Raw genomic sequence first — 16,313 nt, 5'->3', positions numbered from 1 at the left:
CCTTGTTAAAATTACTCAGAATGCCTCGTCTTTGTGTTGGCGAGGATGTGGCAATGTGGGAGACTCCAAGAATATCTGGTGGGAGTGTCCGAAACTCAAAGCCTTATATAACACAAGTTTTTCAACCTCTTTCAGTTTAGGACTTCATCTCCCCAAGTCACCTGCGTTTTCTTTGTTACATATTGGAACCCACTCCTTCATTGTTTACCTTCTAATGGCAGTCAAATTATCTATAGCTAGATCCTGGAAAAGTGAATCTCCCCCTGGTTGGTCTACAGCAGTAAATACAATGGACTTCATGTACTCCATGGAAAAGTGCATCTTTTACACCCTTGACCAATTGACCTCTTTGGATTGATATGGGCAGATTGGTTGTCCAAATATAATCCTCACTGGACGCCTACAGTCTAATATTTGTACCTTTGCACGTAGACTAATACGCTATTTTTAGTATATACAGAAGACCTATTCACTACCTAACTCAAAACCCACTTTTTCCTAACTCTTCTCACTGAACTCCACTGCTTATTCTTTACCCTTATTCTTTTTTATTTTCATTCGTCTTTCTCAGGTGCGTTTTAAGAACTCTGATGTTGAGATTGTACAGTTTATTGTAGAAGGCCTATTTGTACTTTTATTGGTAATACGAGACCTGTGTGTCATTTATTTACCTTCTTTACTGTTCATGAGAAAGCTTAAATGTCTTTTTTCTAATATTCTCCTAATAAAGACTTATTAAATCTAAAAAACAAAGGATACCAAGAAAATGATCAGTACAATGGGCATGTGTATTACCGTAAAAATGCTTATTAATGATGTTTTTAACTTTATTTAGCAGGTTTAGTTTGTATCTTTTTGGTGTTGTTGCTTTCTAACGTCATCCAATACTGTAACGGGTTATTTCAGTGTGTGTTGCCTATGCGCAAAACCCAGTGTAACATTCAAACACATTTTGAGCCCTGGATAATGTGAAAAAGGAGAACCTTGTCCGCACTGCTCTTCTTAAATGGGGCCTATGGCCTAAACTTTACACTTATTTCTTAAATATTTAATATAATATTAAAAATACATATTTGCATATTATATTGAGGTTTGATTTTGAATACGGTTTATTTTATGTCCCTTTAAGTTAAAGATTAATACAGCTGTGTCTATTGTGTTCCTCATACTGATTCTCATTGGCTACTATGTATTTTTACTCATTGACTGATAGGTACAGGAACAAAATGTTTAGCTTGTTTAAATGCTGTTGTTTGTACAGATGACATATTTTAGTATAATGCCCCTTTAATATAAAGAGAAATGACTGACTACACAAAATAATAGTAGTGCAAGTTATCAGCTGTTTCCATAGGGCTGAGCTCATTACCTACTAAAAAACACTCTTGTTAGCTTCTGCTAATATATCAGCTGTTGCGTTCTCACAGCAGCTGAGACGCGTTGCAGAAGATTTTTATGTACTGAAGTTCTCTTTGCGCACAGACACATAATTCAGTGGAATTAACACTACGACACAGAATGTTTTATTATTCACTATATCACTAAATCATAATATTCCAATGCCCTTCTGTAAACATCCCTTTACGCTTCATCGCATTATAAATGGGGTATTTATTTTTTTCAGGTATACAAATTATTAATACCCAGGTCATGCCTGTCTAAGTAGTATCTTGCAGTGACACATGACTGCGCTTAATTTAGGCTCTGTGTTGCTGGCTGTCTCAGTTTTCCTTATGCAAACTGAGTCACAGACAGAGGGGGAGTCAATTGACACAACACTGACACTTCAAAGACTCAGTTGAAGGATGTTAATATTTGGTCAGGTGCATATTTAGTTCATGCGGCCTCAAATCCTGAAAGTGAATCTTCTTTTTATGAAGGCAGAGGAAGGAGCCCAGGGAGAATATATATGAGAACTTCTATCCAAGTCAAGGGAAATGAGATGTTTAAAGATGACAAACTGAGTAAGGTCATAAGATAAATACTACAGTAATACTTGCTGTATACATAACCATAAATAAGTTACTTACTGTACAAAATAGCATCCCCCAGCATACCTTCTCACATGTACAAGGCTGGGAAATGATTCCTCTCTGTCACAAAGAAATCATTTGTATTAAAATGTTAAATTATTTAGCATATAGTTGAAACATTTACATGTCATTTAAATCTCATTGTTTAAAAACAAAGAAAAAAAAAGCTACTCAAAGATGCATTTGTTCAGCTCAATTATATATGATCAAAGCCATGCAAATGCCCTTATGCATTACTTTAATAGGGATAATGAATGAAGTCAGAAAATGTTAAGGGTTTAAACAAATAGTTGAGTCCATGCACCAGGCATGCTACTTGGACTTGGCACCTGAATGATGCCTACATACGTACGCTTCTGATTGGCTCATCAACCATGTCCTGCTCTGGAGTAGCAATGCATTGTGGTTACTTAGAAAACCACCTGAGTGTTTAATTGACGTACAATCATTTGTTCAATAGTAACATGCTCTACTGAATTAGATTTTATTATTGCATTAGCATTTTCCTTTCTGAGCTTCTTCGCTGCTAATTTTATTGTAAGCTTCAGTGTTCTCCACAGAATATTTTGCCAACCAGGTGGTATTATGATGTAGCTGGGTGGGGCTGTGAAATATTTTCTGATATCTTTTATGTTCTGTTTATGTTAAAACACATTTGTGCACCTTGTAATTGTATTTTCGTAACCATAAAGTATTGTGTATGTGGTCAATGTTTTATATTTATTAAAGGGACATTCCAGCCAAAATTGGAACCCACATGGGGCATTTCAGTTTTGAATAGAAGCAATTTTGTAATATACATGTATTAGCAAAAATGCTTCTAATAAAAGCTATAGCTCTTTTAAAAGTGTATTTAAGTATGCACCGTGCACCAGCAGTTTAAACACCCCACTTGCTCTGAGAGCCTTATGTGATTGTACCATCTGGTAATGACTCCATTTGTTAATTGCTGACATGATACAAGCCCCACTTATTATCTAACAAGCTGCATTATTTGAGATGCTTTTACACTGAGAATATCTAGCTATGCTTCACATGCAGAAAAAAATGTTAACACTAAAACTGATAACTTTTACTAGAAGCATTTTTGCCAATACATTTATATTGCAAGTATGTTTCTATTCAAAGATGTAATTCATCTATGTGCGTTTAAATTTTGACCGGAATGTCCCTTTAATATAAACTATACAAATATACATTCTATAAATTATTTATATCTGGTCCATTTGTGGTCGATGCACTTGTAGTTATGCTACTCTTGAAAACATCTTTAGACTTTAAAAAAAAAAAAAAAAAAAAAAAAAAAGGCATTACTTTAAGGAAAAATGTAATTGTATCTTTTTCGCCTCCGCTGTATGAGGCAGCAAAATTACAACAGTAAATTCTAACAGGCAGTTCAAAAGCATTGAGGGCACAGCTGTGATTACAAAACTACGTGAGGAATTTTATATTAAAGTACTTTGGCAGGGTAAACAGAGTATGCCATGCACATCTGTGGGCTGAACGTATAATCAATTCATTCCATTGTCCAATGTTTCGGAGGCATATCCACTACAAGATACAAAATGGGAATAGGGACTAAACCACCTAAAATGATGCAAAAAGCATAAATATTCTGGCAAATCAGGCCCTGAAGGTGTTTATCAAAGGGAAGGAAACAATGTCTGTAAATAATTTAGTTTTGTAAAAACTGTTGATTTTGCAGGGAATAATTTTATTTTATTTTTTTTATTAGATTTTAGACCGAAAGAATAGAGAGACAGAGGACTTAAAGACTCATTATAGAAGCAAACAGAATGAGTCAGAAGAGACCATAAGGAAGCTTGAGAAGAAAGGTAATTTTTATAAATACATTTTTATTCTTATGTCCAGTTAAATCTAGTAGAAATGTAACAAAAATGTTCTTGTTCATTATTTAATTCAGTGATGGCTATTTCTTAAAAATGTCCAGTGGTATGTATGTATGTATGTAGTACTTGTAAAGCGCGGCTAATCACCCGTAAGGGTCTCAAGGCGCTGCTCATTTTATCAACCTCGTAAGGACAAAAGGCTGAGTGGTCCTCACGGGGGATCAAACCTGCAACCCTTGTGTTTCTACAGAGCTCAGCCACAATGCATTAGCTGCTGAGCTATCTGTCCTGGCATAGGTTCAGACTTTAGTAAAGTTGCTTTGTTCTCCCCTCCAGATGGCACTTTTGTGGCCACCTTGTTTGTCCACCCACCAGAAGTTGCCCTCGTACACATTTTTAGTTTGCTTTTTCCAAGCACCATAAAAACTATGGCATACATTCTTAGTTCTGCTTTTTCCCAGGGGGCCCTAAAAATTGTGACCCATGTTATGCCAGTTGGTCATCCCTGATTTAATTCTCCAGAGATTTGACCTTGCCATGAATGGTCAAAAAGCTCACAACCACCCTGGTTTATAAGATCCTCATCTTTAATCCTTGTCTGAAAGTGCTATTCCCTGACGGACATCAACTTTATGCTGCTGTCTCATTATTTATTCTCACTCCCTTTCTACTTAGCTTCTTTTCCATACTGCATATAGAGGTGTGGTTGTATCTGTATGTGCCTAGTTGCACGTCCTAATGTGATTCTGTTCTTTGCTGTCCTTCCTGCCCAGTAGCGGTATATACCTCACAGTTGTTACTACAGTAAGGGCTCGATTTAGCAAAGCCCTACGGCTGCAAGTTCTCACATAAACCAGCTTGCAGTATTTAACAACCTCTTCCCACCCCTAAGGTGGCGAAATTCAATCTCCGCGATCTAGTCAGACCGAGGAGATTGAAAGCTCCTGCCCACGCGTCATTGGCTGTGCGTGGGCAGGAGGAGGGATTGGGCGCAAGCGCAAAATTGCGCTTGTGTGCAATGGTGACTACCTGCGGGTAAATGTGCCCCGCCACAGGCGAGCCGAGGCGTACAGAGGCGTGTATATGAGCCCCTGTCCGTCTCAGCTTTGATAAATCGAGCCCATATATATGTTCAGACATATTTTTCTACATCCTTTTGTCATTTCCCTGTTTAACCTGTCTGCTGAACCTATGCTGCATCCACCATCACACATAAAGTGGTCCATCCATTGAGAAGCAAGTTGCTTTAACCCTTTAAGTGTAGATGACTGGATCTACTTCTTCCTCTTCACTCTAGAAGCAGAATTTACATGCAAACAAAAAAGGAAAAAAAGATCTAGTCTATGACACGTTTAAAGGGACAGTAAAATCAAAATGAAACTTTCATGGTCTAGATATAACATGCAATTTGAAACAATGTTCCAATTTAAATGACAGATTGGTTTCATTGTCTTGGTATCCTTTGTAAAGAGAGTTTGCAACAATGATTGTAGCATAGTTATAAAACACTGTTACCATAAAGTGAAAGGCATGCTCCTAAAGTCCTATGAACCTACCTAGGTATGCTGTTCAGCAAACAATACCAAGAGAGAGAGAGAATATAATAGAAGTAAATTGGAAGTTGGTTAATTATTGCACAATTAATAATTTTGACTTAACTGTCCCTTTAAAAGGACAGGAAACCCAAAAAACGTATTTCATGATTTATATAGAGCATACATTTGTAAACTACTTTCCAATTAACTTCTTTTATCAATTTTGCTTCATTCTCATGTTATCCTTTCTTGAAGGAGCAGAAGTCCACTACTGGGAGCTAGCTGAACAAATTGTAAGCCAATCGCAAGATGCATATATATGCAGTCACCAATCACCAGCTAGCTCCCAGCTCTTGCACCTACCTAGGTATGCTTTCTAACAAAGGATAGCAAGACAACGATACAAATTAGATAAAGGAAGTAAATTGGAAAGCTGTTTAGAATTGTATGCTCTATCTAAATAATGGGGGGGGGGGGATGGGGTTGATGTCATTTTAAGTAATGATCTGTTGAGTTTAAATGGCTAACCATTGCACAACACCTACAGCAATAATTATTAAACATATCATTTTATTTTCATGACAGTTCAGACACTGCTCCGGGAATCTCAAGTGATTAGAGAGTCCAAAGAGTCACAAATAACAGAATTAAAGAAGCTTTGTGAGCAGAGCACAGAAACACTGAAGAACGAATGGGAGAAAAAGGTGAGGTCTTGTCTTCTGTTAACTGTCATGAAAGTAGTGTAGGAGTTCTTGCCAATATCACATTGCACTGTAGTGTACTTCATGCCTATCTTTTGTTTGAAACCTCTAAATGCAATACCCAAACTTCCAGAACTCCAGCTAAGGTGTCCAGTTGGTCATCTACACAGTTCTAATTCTTTTCTGAAATTAAGCAAGTTAAATGAGCCATTGGGGCTCTAGAAAGGAATAAATAGTAATAGTGTGAGTTGTGTTCTTCTGTTTGATGACCAGGTTTTAGGCCATAATCGTTTATAATCAGACTATGTGTTTAAGACAGGCAGAAGTTGCTGAGTCACTAAGAGGTGGCATATGTGAATACCCACAAGTCGACGTCTGTGATTGACTTTGCATTGCTGATCCTGAGCTGAACATGGCCAGTAATTGTTGGCTTTACAAATGCTGCCCAGAGTGGCTCTGTGTCCATGTTTATTTGTTCCTGTCCTGTTATGCAGCTGTTTATTATGGTTTATGCCTAATGACTCATGAAGCAAAGATAAGTGACACATTCTCTTCCATCAAGATGGCTACTGAAAGTGACATTCCAATGAAAATAAAAAAGCATATGATGACATTTCAATTTTGGTTCAAAGCAATTATGCAAAATACTTTATTAAAGGGATAGTCTAGTCAAAATTAAACTCTCATGATTCAGATAGAGCAGACAATTTTAAGCAACTTTCTAATTTACTCATCAATTTTTCTTTGTTCTCTTGGTATCTTTATTTGAATGTATAAGCTCAGTAGCCGGACCTTTTTTGGTTCAGCACTTGGGTAGCACTTGCTGAGTGGTGGCTACATTTAGACACCAATCAGCAAGCGCTATCTAGGTGCTAAGCCAAAAATAGGCCGGCTCCTATGCTTACATTCCTGCTTTTTCAATAAAGATACCAAGAGAACGGAGAAAAATTGATAATAGGAGTAAATAAGAAAGTTGCTTAAAATTGCATGCTCTATCTGAATCATGAAAGTTTACTTTTAACTAGACTATTCCTTTAAGCAAAACAGCTTGTAGTGTAAGTTGTCACTTTACTGTGCATGTCATCTGCAAAGGATGTTGTCATAGTTCTCATGCACCTATAGTGACAGCTCTTCCTACTTTTAGTAGCCAGACAGTGGTATTTGAATATAGATGTATGGAGAATAACCAAAAAAGTTAGGAGCCAGGGGAAAAATTCTAGGAGCCAGTGGCTTCCTGGCCTCTGGGTTTGTCGAGTTCTTACCTAGTACACTGCAAAAAGTATTTTAACTGCAGTCGGGACAGTGTACTTAAAAGCCTAAGTTGTTATGGAAAAGCTAAGCAAGACATTTAATGTGGCTATGACTTTCTATGTAAATAGGGACACACCTGAGATTTTGGTGGGTTCATTTGTTACAGATGACAAGAAAATAAAATAAAAAGTTTTGTGTGTTTGTAGCTCCACGATGCCGTGGCAGACATGGAGAAGGAAAAGCTTGAGTTGCAGAGAAAGCACACAGACAACATTCAGGAGTTACTTGATGACACAAACACGCGGCTCCAGAAAATGGAATCTGACTACATGGCACAGACAAAAGCGATTGTAAGCTGTAATTGTGTAACTCGTGATTGTTCAGTGAGAAATGTTTCACATTTAAAATATAGCAACATTATTTATTTAGTGTACTTTGAAGTTTGTTCTCCAAGTTTGCTTTTAAAAAACAGACATATTTCAAAATTAGTACATTAATTGATTAGGCCATTAACATTAGATTTCTCCAACATTGGTGTGTCCGGTCCACGGCGTCATCCTTACTTGTGGGATATTCTCTTCCCCAACAGGAAATGGCAAAGAGTCCCAGCAAAGCTGGCCATATAGTCCCTCCTAGGCTCCGCCCACCCCAGTCATTCTCTTTGCCGTTGCACAGGCAACATCTCCACGGTGATGGTTAAGAGTTTTTTGGTGTTTAAATGTAGTTTTTATTCTTCTATCAAGTGTTTGTTGTTTTAAAATAGTGCTGGTATGTACTATTTACTCTGAAACAGAAAAGGATGAAGATTTCTGTTTGTGAGAGGAAGATGATTTTAGCAGACAGTAACTAAAATCGATTGCTGTTTCCACATAGGACTGTTGAGATGAAGTAACTTCAGTTGGGGGAAGCAGTTAGCAGACTTTTCTGCTTAAGGTATGACTAGCCATATTTCTAACAAGACCATGTAATGCTGGAAGGCTGTCATTTCCCCTCATGGGGACCGGTAAGCCATTTTCTTCGTCAAACAAACAGAATAAAGGGCTTATTATGGGCTAAAAAACTGGTAGACATTTTTATGGGCTAAATCGATTGCTTTATTTGGGCATTTTATTCATATTTATGCTGGCAATTTGCATTTATAAACTTGGGGAATGTTTATTAAACGGCAGGCACTGTGTTAGACACCTTTTCCAGTCAGGGGGCCTTCCTAGTTGTAGACTGAGCCTCATTTTCGCTCCATTACTTCGCAGTTGTTTTTTGAGAGCAGGGCATGCAGATGCATGTGTGAGGATCTAAAAATTGCTGGAAAAGCTTCTAGAAGGCGTCAATTGGTATCGTATTCCCCTCTGGGCTTGGTTGGGTCTCAGCAAAGACTATAGCTGGGACTGTATAGGGGTTAAATTTATAAACGGCTCCGGTTCCGTTATTTTAAGGGTTAAAGCTCTGAAATTTGGTGTGCAATACTATTAATGCTTTAAGACACTGTGGTAATTTTTGAACAATTCCTTCATACTTTTTCACATATTCAGTAATAAAGTGTTTTCTGTTTAAAATTTAAAGAGACAGTAACGGTTTTGTTTTAAAACGTTTTTTGTGCTTTGTTGACAAGTTTAAGCCTGTTTAACATGTCTGTACCTTCAGATAAGCTATGTTCTATATGTATGAAAGCCAATGTGTCTCCCCATTTAAATTTATGTGATAATTGTGCCATAGCGTCCAAACAAAGTAAGGACAGTACTGCCACAGATAATGAAATTGCCCAAGATAATTCCTCAGATGAGGGGAGTAAACATGATACTACATCATCTCCTACTGTGTCTACACCAGTTTTGCCCATGCAGGAGGCCCCTAGTACATCTAGTGCCCCAATGCTTATTACCATGCAACAATTAACGGCTGTAATGGATAACTCCATAGCAAATATTTTATCCAAAATGCCTACTTATCAGAGAAAGCGCGATTGCTCTGTTTTAAACACTGAAGAGCAGGAGGTCGCTGATGATAATTGTTCTGTCATACCCTCACACCAATCTGAAGGGGCCATGAGGGAGGTTTTGTCAGATGGAGAAATCTCAGATTCAGGAAAGATTTCTCAACAAGCTGAACCTGATGTTGTGACATTTAAATTTAAATTAGAACATCTCCGCGCACTGCTTAAGGAGGTGTTATCTACTCTGGATGATTGTGACAACTTGGTCATTCCAGAGAAATTATGCAAGATGGACAAGTTCCTAGAGGTTCCGGTGCACCCTGACGCTTTTCCTATACCCAAGCGGGTGGCGGACATAGTAAATAAGGAGTGGGAAAAGCCCGGCATACCTTTTGTTCCCCCCCCCCCCTATATTTAAGAAATTATTTCCTATGGTCGACCCCAGAAAGGACTTATGGCAGACAGTCCCTAAGGTCGAGGGGGCAGTTTCTACTCTAAACAAACGCACTACTATTCCTATCGAAGATAGTTGTGCTTTCAAAGATCCTATGGATAAAAAATTGGAAGGTTTGCTTAAAAAGATTTTTGTACAGCAAGGTTACCTTCTACAACCAATTTCGTGCATTGTTCCTGTCACTACAGCAGCGTGGTTCTGGTTCGAGGAACTAGAAAAGTCGCTCAGTAGAGAGACTCCATTTGAGGAGGTTATGGACAGAGTTCACGCACTTAAATTGGCTAACTCTTTTATTTTAGATGCCGCTTTGCAATTAGCTAGATTAGCGGCGAAAAATTCAGGGTTTGCTATCGTGGCGCGCAGAGCGCTTTGGCTAAAGTCTTGGTCAGCGGATGTGTCATCCAAGACAAAATTGCTTAACATCCCTTTCAAAGGTAAAACTCTATTTGGACCAGAATTGAAAGAGATTATTTCAGACATCACTGGGGGAAAGGGCCACGCCCTTCCACAAGATAGGTCTTTCAAGGCTAAAAATAAGTCTAATTTTCGTCCCTTTCGCAATTTCAGGAACGGACCGGCCTCTAATTCTGCATCCTCTAAGCAAGAGGGTAATGCCTCACAACCCAAACCAGCCTGGAAACCGATGCAAGGCTGGAACAAGGGTAAGCAGGCCAAGAAGCCTGCCGCTGCTAACAAAACAGCATGAAGGAGTAGCCCCCGATCCGGGACCGGATCTAGTGGGGGGCAGACTCTCTCTCTTTGCTCAGGCTTGGGCAAGAGATGTTCAGGATCCCTGGGCGCTAGAAATAGTTTCTCAGGGTTATCTCCTGGAATTCAAGGAACTACCCCCAAGGGGAAGGTTCCACATGTCTCACTTATCCTCAAACCAAATAAAGAGACAGGCATTCTTACTTTGTGTAGAAGACCTGTTAAAGATGGGAGTGATACACCCAGTTCCAATAAAGGAACAAGGAATGGAATTTTATTCCAATCTGTTCGTAGTTCCCAAAAAAGAGGGAACTTTCAGACCAATTTTGGATTTGAAGATCCTAAACAAATTTCTCAGGGTACCATCGTTCAAGATGGAAACCATTCGAACGATTCTACCCACTATCCAGGAAAGTCAATTTATGACTACCGTGGGTTTTAAGGATGCGTACCTACATACTCCTATCCACAAAGAACATCATCAGTTCCTAAGGTTCGCTTTTCTGGACAAGCATTACCAGTATGTGGCCCTCCCATTCGGGTTAGCCACTGCTCCAAGGATTTTCACAAAGGTGCTAGGGTCCCTTCTAGCGGTTCTAAGACCGAGGGGCATTGCAGTAGTACCTTACTTGGACGACATTCTAATACAAGCGTCGTCCCTGTCAAAAGCAAAGGCTCATACAGACATAGTTCTAGCCTTTCTCAGATCACACGGATGGAAGGTGAACATAGAAAAAAGTTCTCTGTCTCCGTCGACATGAGTTCCCTTCTTGGGAACAATAATAGATTCCTTAGAAATGAGGATTTTTCTGACAGAGGTCAGAAAATCAAAACTTCTAAGCTCTTGTCAAGTGCTTCATTCTGTTCCTCGTCCTTCCATAGTGCAGTGCATGGAAGTAGTAGGGTTGATGGTTGCAACAATGGACATAGTTCCTTTTGCACAAATTCATCTAAGACCATTACAACTGTGCATGCTCAAACAGTGGAATGGGGACTATACAGACTTGTCTCCAATGATTCAAGTAGATCAGAAGACCAGAGATTCACTCCGTTGGTGGCTGACCCTGGACCATCTGTCCCAGGGAATGAGCTTCCGCAGACCAGAGTGGGTCATTGTCACGACCGAAGCCAGTCTAGTGGGCTGGGGCGCGGTCTGGGAATCCCTAAAAGCTCAGGGTCTATGGTCTCGGGAAGAGTCTCTTCTCCCGATAAACATTCTGGAACTCAGAGCGATATTCAATGCTCTCAGGGCTTGGCCTCAACTAGCAAAGGCCAGATTCATAAGGTTCCAATCAGACAACATGACGACCGTTGCGTATATCAATCATCAGGGGGGAACAAGGAGTTCCCTGGCGATGAAAGAAGTGACCAAGATCATTCAATAGGCGGAGGATCACTCCTGCCACCTGTCTGCGATCCACATCCCAGGTGTGGAAAACTGGGAGGCGGATTTTCTGAGTCGTCAGACATTCCATCCGGGGGAGTGGGAACTCCATCCGGAGATCTTTGCCCAAATAACTCAATTATGGGGCATTCCAGACATGGATCTGATGGCGTCTCGTCAGAACTTCAAGGTTCCTTGCTACGGGTCCAGATCCAGGGATCCCAAGGCGACTCTAGTAGATGCACTAGTAGCACCTTGGACCTTCAACCTAGCTTATGTATTTCCACCGTTTCCTCTCATTCCCAGGCTGGTAGCCAGGATCAATCAGGAGAGGGCCTTGGTGATCTTGATAGCGCCTGCGTGGCCACGCAGGACTTGGTATGCAGACCTGGTGAATATGTCATCGGCTCCACCATGGAAGCTACCTTTGAGACAGGACCTTCTTGTTCAGGGTCCATTCGAACATCCAAATCTGGTCTCCCTCCAGCTGACGGCTTGGAGATTGAACGCTTGATTCTATCGAAGTGTGGGTTTTCAGATTCTGTGATAGATACTCTGGTTCAGGCCAGAAAACCGGTAACTAGAAAGATTTACCATAAAATATGGAAAAAATATATCTGTTGGTGTGAATCCAAAGGATTCCCATGGGATAAGATAAAAATTCCTAAGATTCTCTCCTTTCTACAAGAAGGTTTTGGAGAAAGGATTATCTGCAAGTTCTCTAAAGGGACAGATCTCTTCTTTATCTGTCTTACTACACAAAAGACTGGCAGCTGTGCCAGATGTTCAAGCATTTGTTCAGGCTCTGGTTAGGATCAAGCCTGTTTACAGACCTTTGACTCCCCCCTGGAGTCTAAATCTAGTTCTTTCAGTTCTTCAAGGGGTTCCGTTTGAACCTTTACATTCCATAGATATTAAGTTACTATCTTGGAAAGTTTTGTTTTTGGTTGCTATTTCTTCTGCTAGAAGAGTTTCAGAGTTATCTGCTCTGCAGTGTTCTCCGCCCTATCTGGTGTTCCATGCAGATAAGGTGGTTTTGCGTACTAAGCCTGGTTTTCTTCCGAAGGTTGTTTCTAACAAGAATATTAACCAGGAGATAGTTGTACCTTCTTTATGTCCGAATCCAGTTTCAAAGAAGGAACGTTTGTTACACAATTTGGACGTAGTCCGTGCTCTAAAAGTCTATTTAGAGGCTACAAAAGATTTCAGACAAACATCTTCTTTGTTTGTTGTCTATTCTGGTAAAAGGAGAGGTCAAAAAGCGATTTCTACCTCTCTTTCTTTTTGGCTTAAAAGCATCATCCGATTGGCTTATGAGACTGCCGGACGGCAGCCTCCTGAAAGAATCACAGCTCACTCCACTAGGGCTGTGGCTTCCACATGGGCCTTCAAGAACGAGGCTTCTGTTGACCAGATATGTAAGGCAGCGACTTGGTCTTCACTGCACACTTTTGCCAAATTTTACAAATTTGATACTTTTGCTTCTTCGGAGGCTATTTTTGGGAGAAAGGTTTTGCAAGCTGTGGTGCCTTCCGTTTAGGTAACCTGATTTGCTCCCTCCCTTCATCCGTGTCCTAAAGCTTTGGTATTGGTTCCCACAAGTAAGGATGACGCCGTGGACCGGACACACCAATGTTGGAGAAAACAGAATTTATGCTTACCTGATAAATTACTTTCTCCAAAGGTGTGTCCGGTCCACGGCCCGCCCTGGTTTTTTAATCAGGTCTGATGAATTATTTTCTCTAACTACAGTCACCACGGTACCATATGGCATATGGTTTCTCCTATATATATTTCCTCCTGTCCGTCGGTCGAATGACTGGGGTGGGCGGAGCCTAGGAGGGACTATATGGCCAGCTTTGCTGGGACTCTTTGCCATTTCCTGTTGGGGAAGAGAATATCCCACAAGTAAGGATGACGCCGTGGACCGGACACACCGTTGGAGAAAGTAATTTATCAGGTAAGCATAAATTCTGTTTTTATGCCCTATTCTATAGTGTTCTAAAAGAATTCACATTTGTTTGTAATACAGGTTCATCAGATTAATCCATGCATCCTCTGTAACAGGGCACCTTATAACAGTTTAACTTGCTTTCCGGCACTGATTTGTCTCTAGGGCTGCCATCTGTCTTCCATAAACATACTTGTTGTGACCCACAGTTGACTAGGTGGGAACAGTAGGGGGGACAGTGGCACCTCCCCAAACCTTTGCCCTAAGCTTCACTCTAGACCCTGCCTGAATCCCAAACTACCTTGTATTTTTTTCACCAATCTGCTATATTCATGAGGACACAGATGAGGGATTCCAACCCTCTGCTGCCTGAAGCACAAACAAATAGTAACAAATAGAAAAATAATGTAATCAACTTGGTTGCCAGCAGCACACAAACAACAGAGATTCTACCCCACTTGGCTGCCATTTTGGAAAGACTGCTACCATGTTTTTAAATGAGTGATTACATACACTGAGTATTTTGTTAAATACACATTTAAGTCTGTTGTTCTATAACAAGATAGAATTTCCACCAATTTTATTGTCATTCAGGAGTGCATAGTGATGAGAGCACCAGATATAGTCACTATTGCAAATACTCCGCTCTGCTGCTGTTGTGTAAAAGCGTACATACACCATAAACTTTATTTATGGACACTCATTTCAATTGCATGTCATAAAATATTCTTCAAGACCATAGTTGTTCCCTACTCCTGCTTTAGGTTAACCATTCAATAGCAGTTTTACTTTGAAAACTATGACAGCACATCGCTTGCTTGTAGCATATTTGGAAGGCAGCAATGCAATAGGATGTTAAACTCATACTGTAATCCCCCATCAATTGATCTAATAATTGTGGTCTTTCCACAACAGGATCTAAAATCCTGACAGCTTGATCAGTTCAAGAACTCATTTATATCTGTCATTAACAGACCCCAGAAAATGAGATACTATAAGCATATTCAACAAGCTTTACAAGAGTCCATGGACTGGAAAACATGCTATGTTGCTCATAAAACTCCAAGTTTAAGTGGGGCAGAGCCTACTACTGAAGCAGCAGGATGCATCTTTGAGAACTTCCAGGCTCTACTGTACATTTTCAGAATTATTTAAACATTTAAATGTAGTTTTTGCACTTATACTCAGTGTACCTACTTGTAGTCATATGAAGCAGCGTACTTAAAGAGTCCGGGAACATATACTGAGTGAATAACTGTTCTTCAGAAAAACCACACAGCTGTCGATTGAAACCAATGGTAATTCGACCCTAGCTGTCTATTTACTGTGGATGATGGATCATGGGGTTTGGGCTTCTGCACATTCCCCCCCCCAGGTTACTGGATTAAAATCAGTACGATTATCCTGCTTTTGTTAGATTTACTATTGAGATGACTGTTAACTGTGAGATATACTACCTTCACTCTCTTGAGGATGCATACTTCAGGCCCCTACCTGACCTTCTCAGTTTGACTAATAAGGTGGCAGGTTGAAGCAGCTTAAACTTACCGTGTCCTCTTAAAAACATGGCCGCTATTGATAATTGGGAGCTGGAGATGCATAGTCTACTGCAGCAGCACTTTTCTGAGATCGAGCAGCAGCTGTGTCAGGCCCTAAAACATGTCGCACTGACTTCTGTGGCTCCCATGACAACAGTGGAGCTGCAAATGAGAGAGGATTGCTACGGTGAAAGTGGTGATGAGCCTGAAGCCAGAGACATGATAATTAGCAGCTTGGTTATCTCGTCGAACCCAGTTGACAACCCTATGTTTCCTCAGATCTTTTTGAAGAAAGCTGACACCACTGTGGAGCCTACGATGATTACTATCTTGTATAGTGACCTGCAAAGTAAACGGGAGTTGGACTTTTCTCGAGAGGCTCTGAAATTGCCACTTGGTCTGGTTATACCTAGCAATAAAATTCTCCCTTCTGAACGGTACAGTCCTTGACATTGGGTAACTTCAGAATCAGCAACTCCTGGGCTGCTAACTTGGGACTGGTCCTTTTGTGTTGAAAGATAAAAGCTATGAAACCCTCTTCAGACACACTGCAAACAATAGATCTGAGTTGAGATGGAGAGCGGGCTTTTGCAATATAAAGGATTGGTGGCTCCCTGACTTACAAGAGGTATTGTCCACTGAGAGACCTGCATTAGGCAAGGATTTCATGTACCTCTTGAAATAACACTTAGTAAGTTACCCATCTCTGCTTGGTGCTAAACTGCCTTACTGCTTTTCAGTGATAATTCCTTTCTCCTTAGCTTCATAAAGTACAGTATATTATGTGAGGGACTTCCATAGATGCCAGATTAAGATATTAAGTAACACTATTTCAGTTAAAAGGCAAAGTTACATTCATATGACTTCAGACAATTCTCTTTATTACTGTTTATTTGGTGCTGAGGATTGATGTAGCAAATACAGAGGAACCCATAGATACTCTTTATGTGTTATTTTTTTTATATTCTCTGTGTCTCG

General features: G+C 40.1%; 1 protein-coding gene across 1 annotated transcript in view; it reads left to right on the top strand.

Annotated features, from left to right (window-relative positions):
* The window catches only part of CEP112 (centrosomal protein 112), a 1,492,843-nt gene that overhangs the window by 512,541 nt on the left and 963,989 nt on the right, over positions 1-16,313 (top strand). The window contains exons 12-14 of the mRNA XM_053707805.1: positions 3,769-3,868; positions 6,004-6,122; positions 7,577-7,720. Of these exons, the coding sequence (XP_053563780.1) occupies positions 3,769-3,868; positions 6,004-6,122; positions 7,577-7,720 (363 nt within the window). The remainder of the gene's footprint in view (positions 1-3,768; positions 3,869-6,003; positions 6,123-7,576; positions 7,721-16,313) is intronic.

Source organism: Bombina bombina, chromosome 1 (assembly GCF_027579735.1).
Source record: "Bombina bombina isolate aBomBom1 chromosome 1, aBomBom1.pri, whole genome shotgun sequence".
NCBI lineage: Eukaryota > Metazoa > Chordata > Amphibia > Anura > Bombinatoridae > Bombina > Bombina bombina.
Note: the sequence above shows the minus strand (reverse complement) of the source record. Positions and strands in the feature narration are given on the sequence as shown.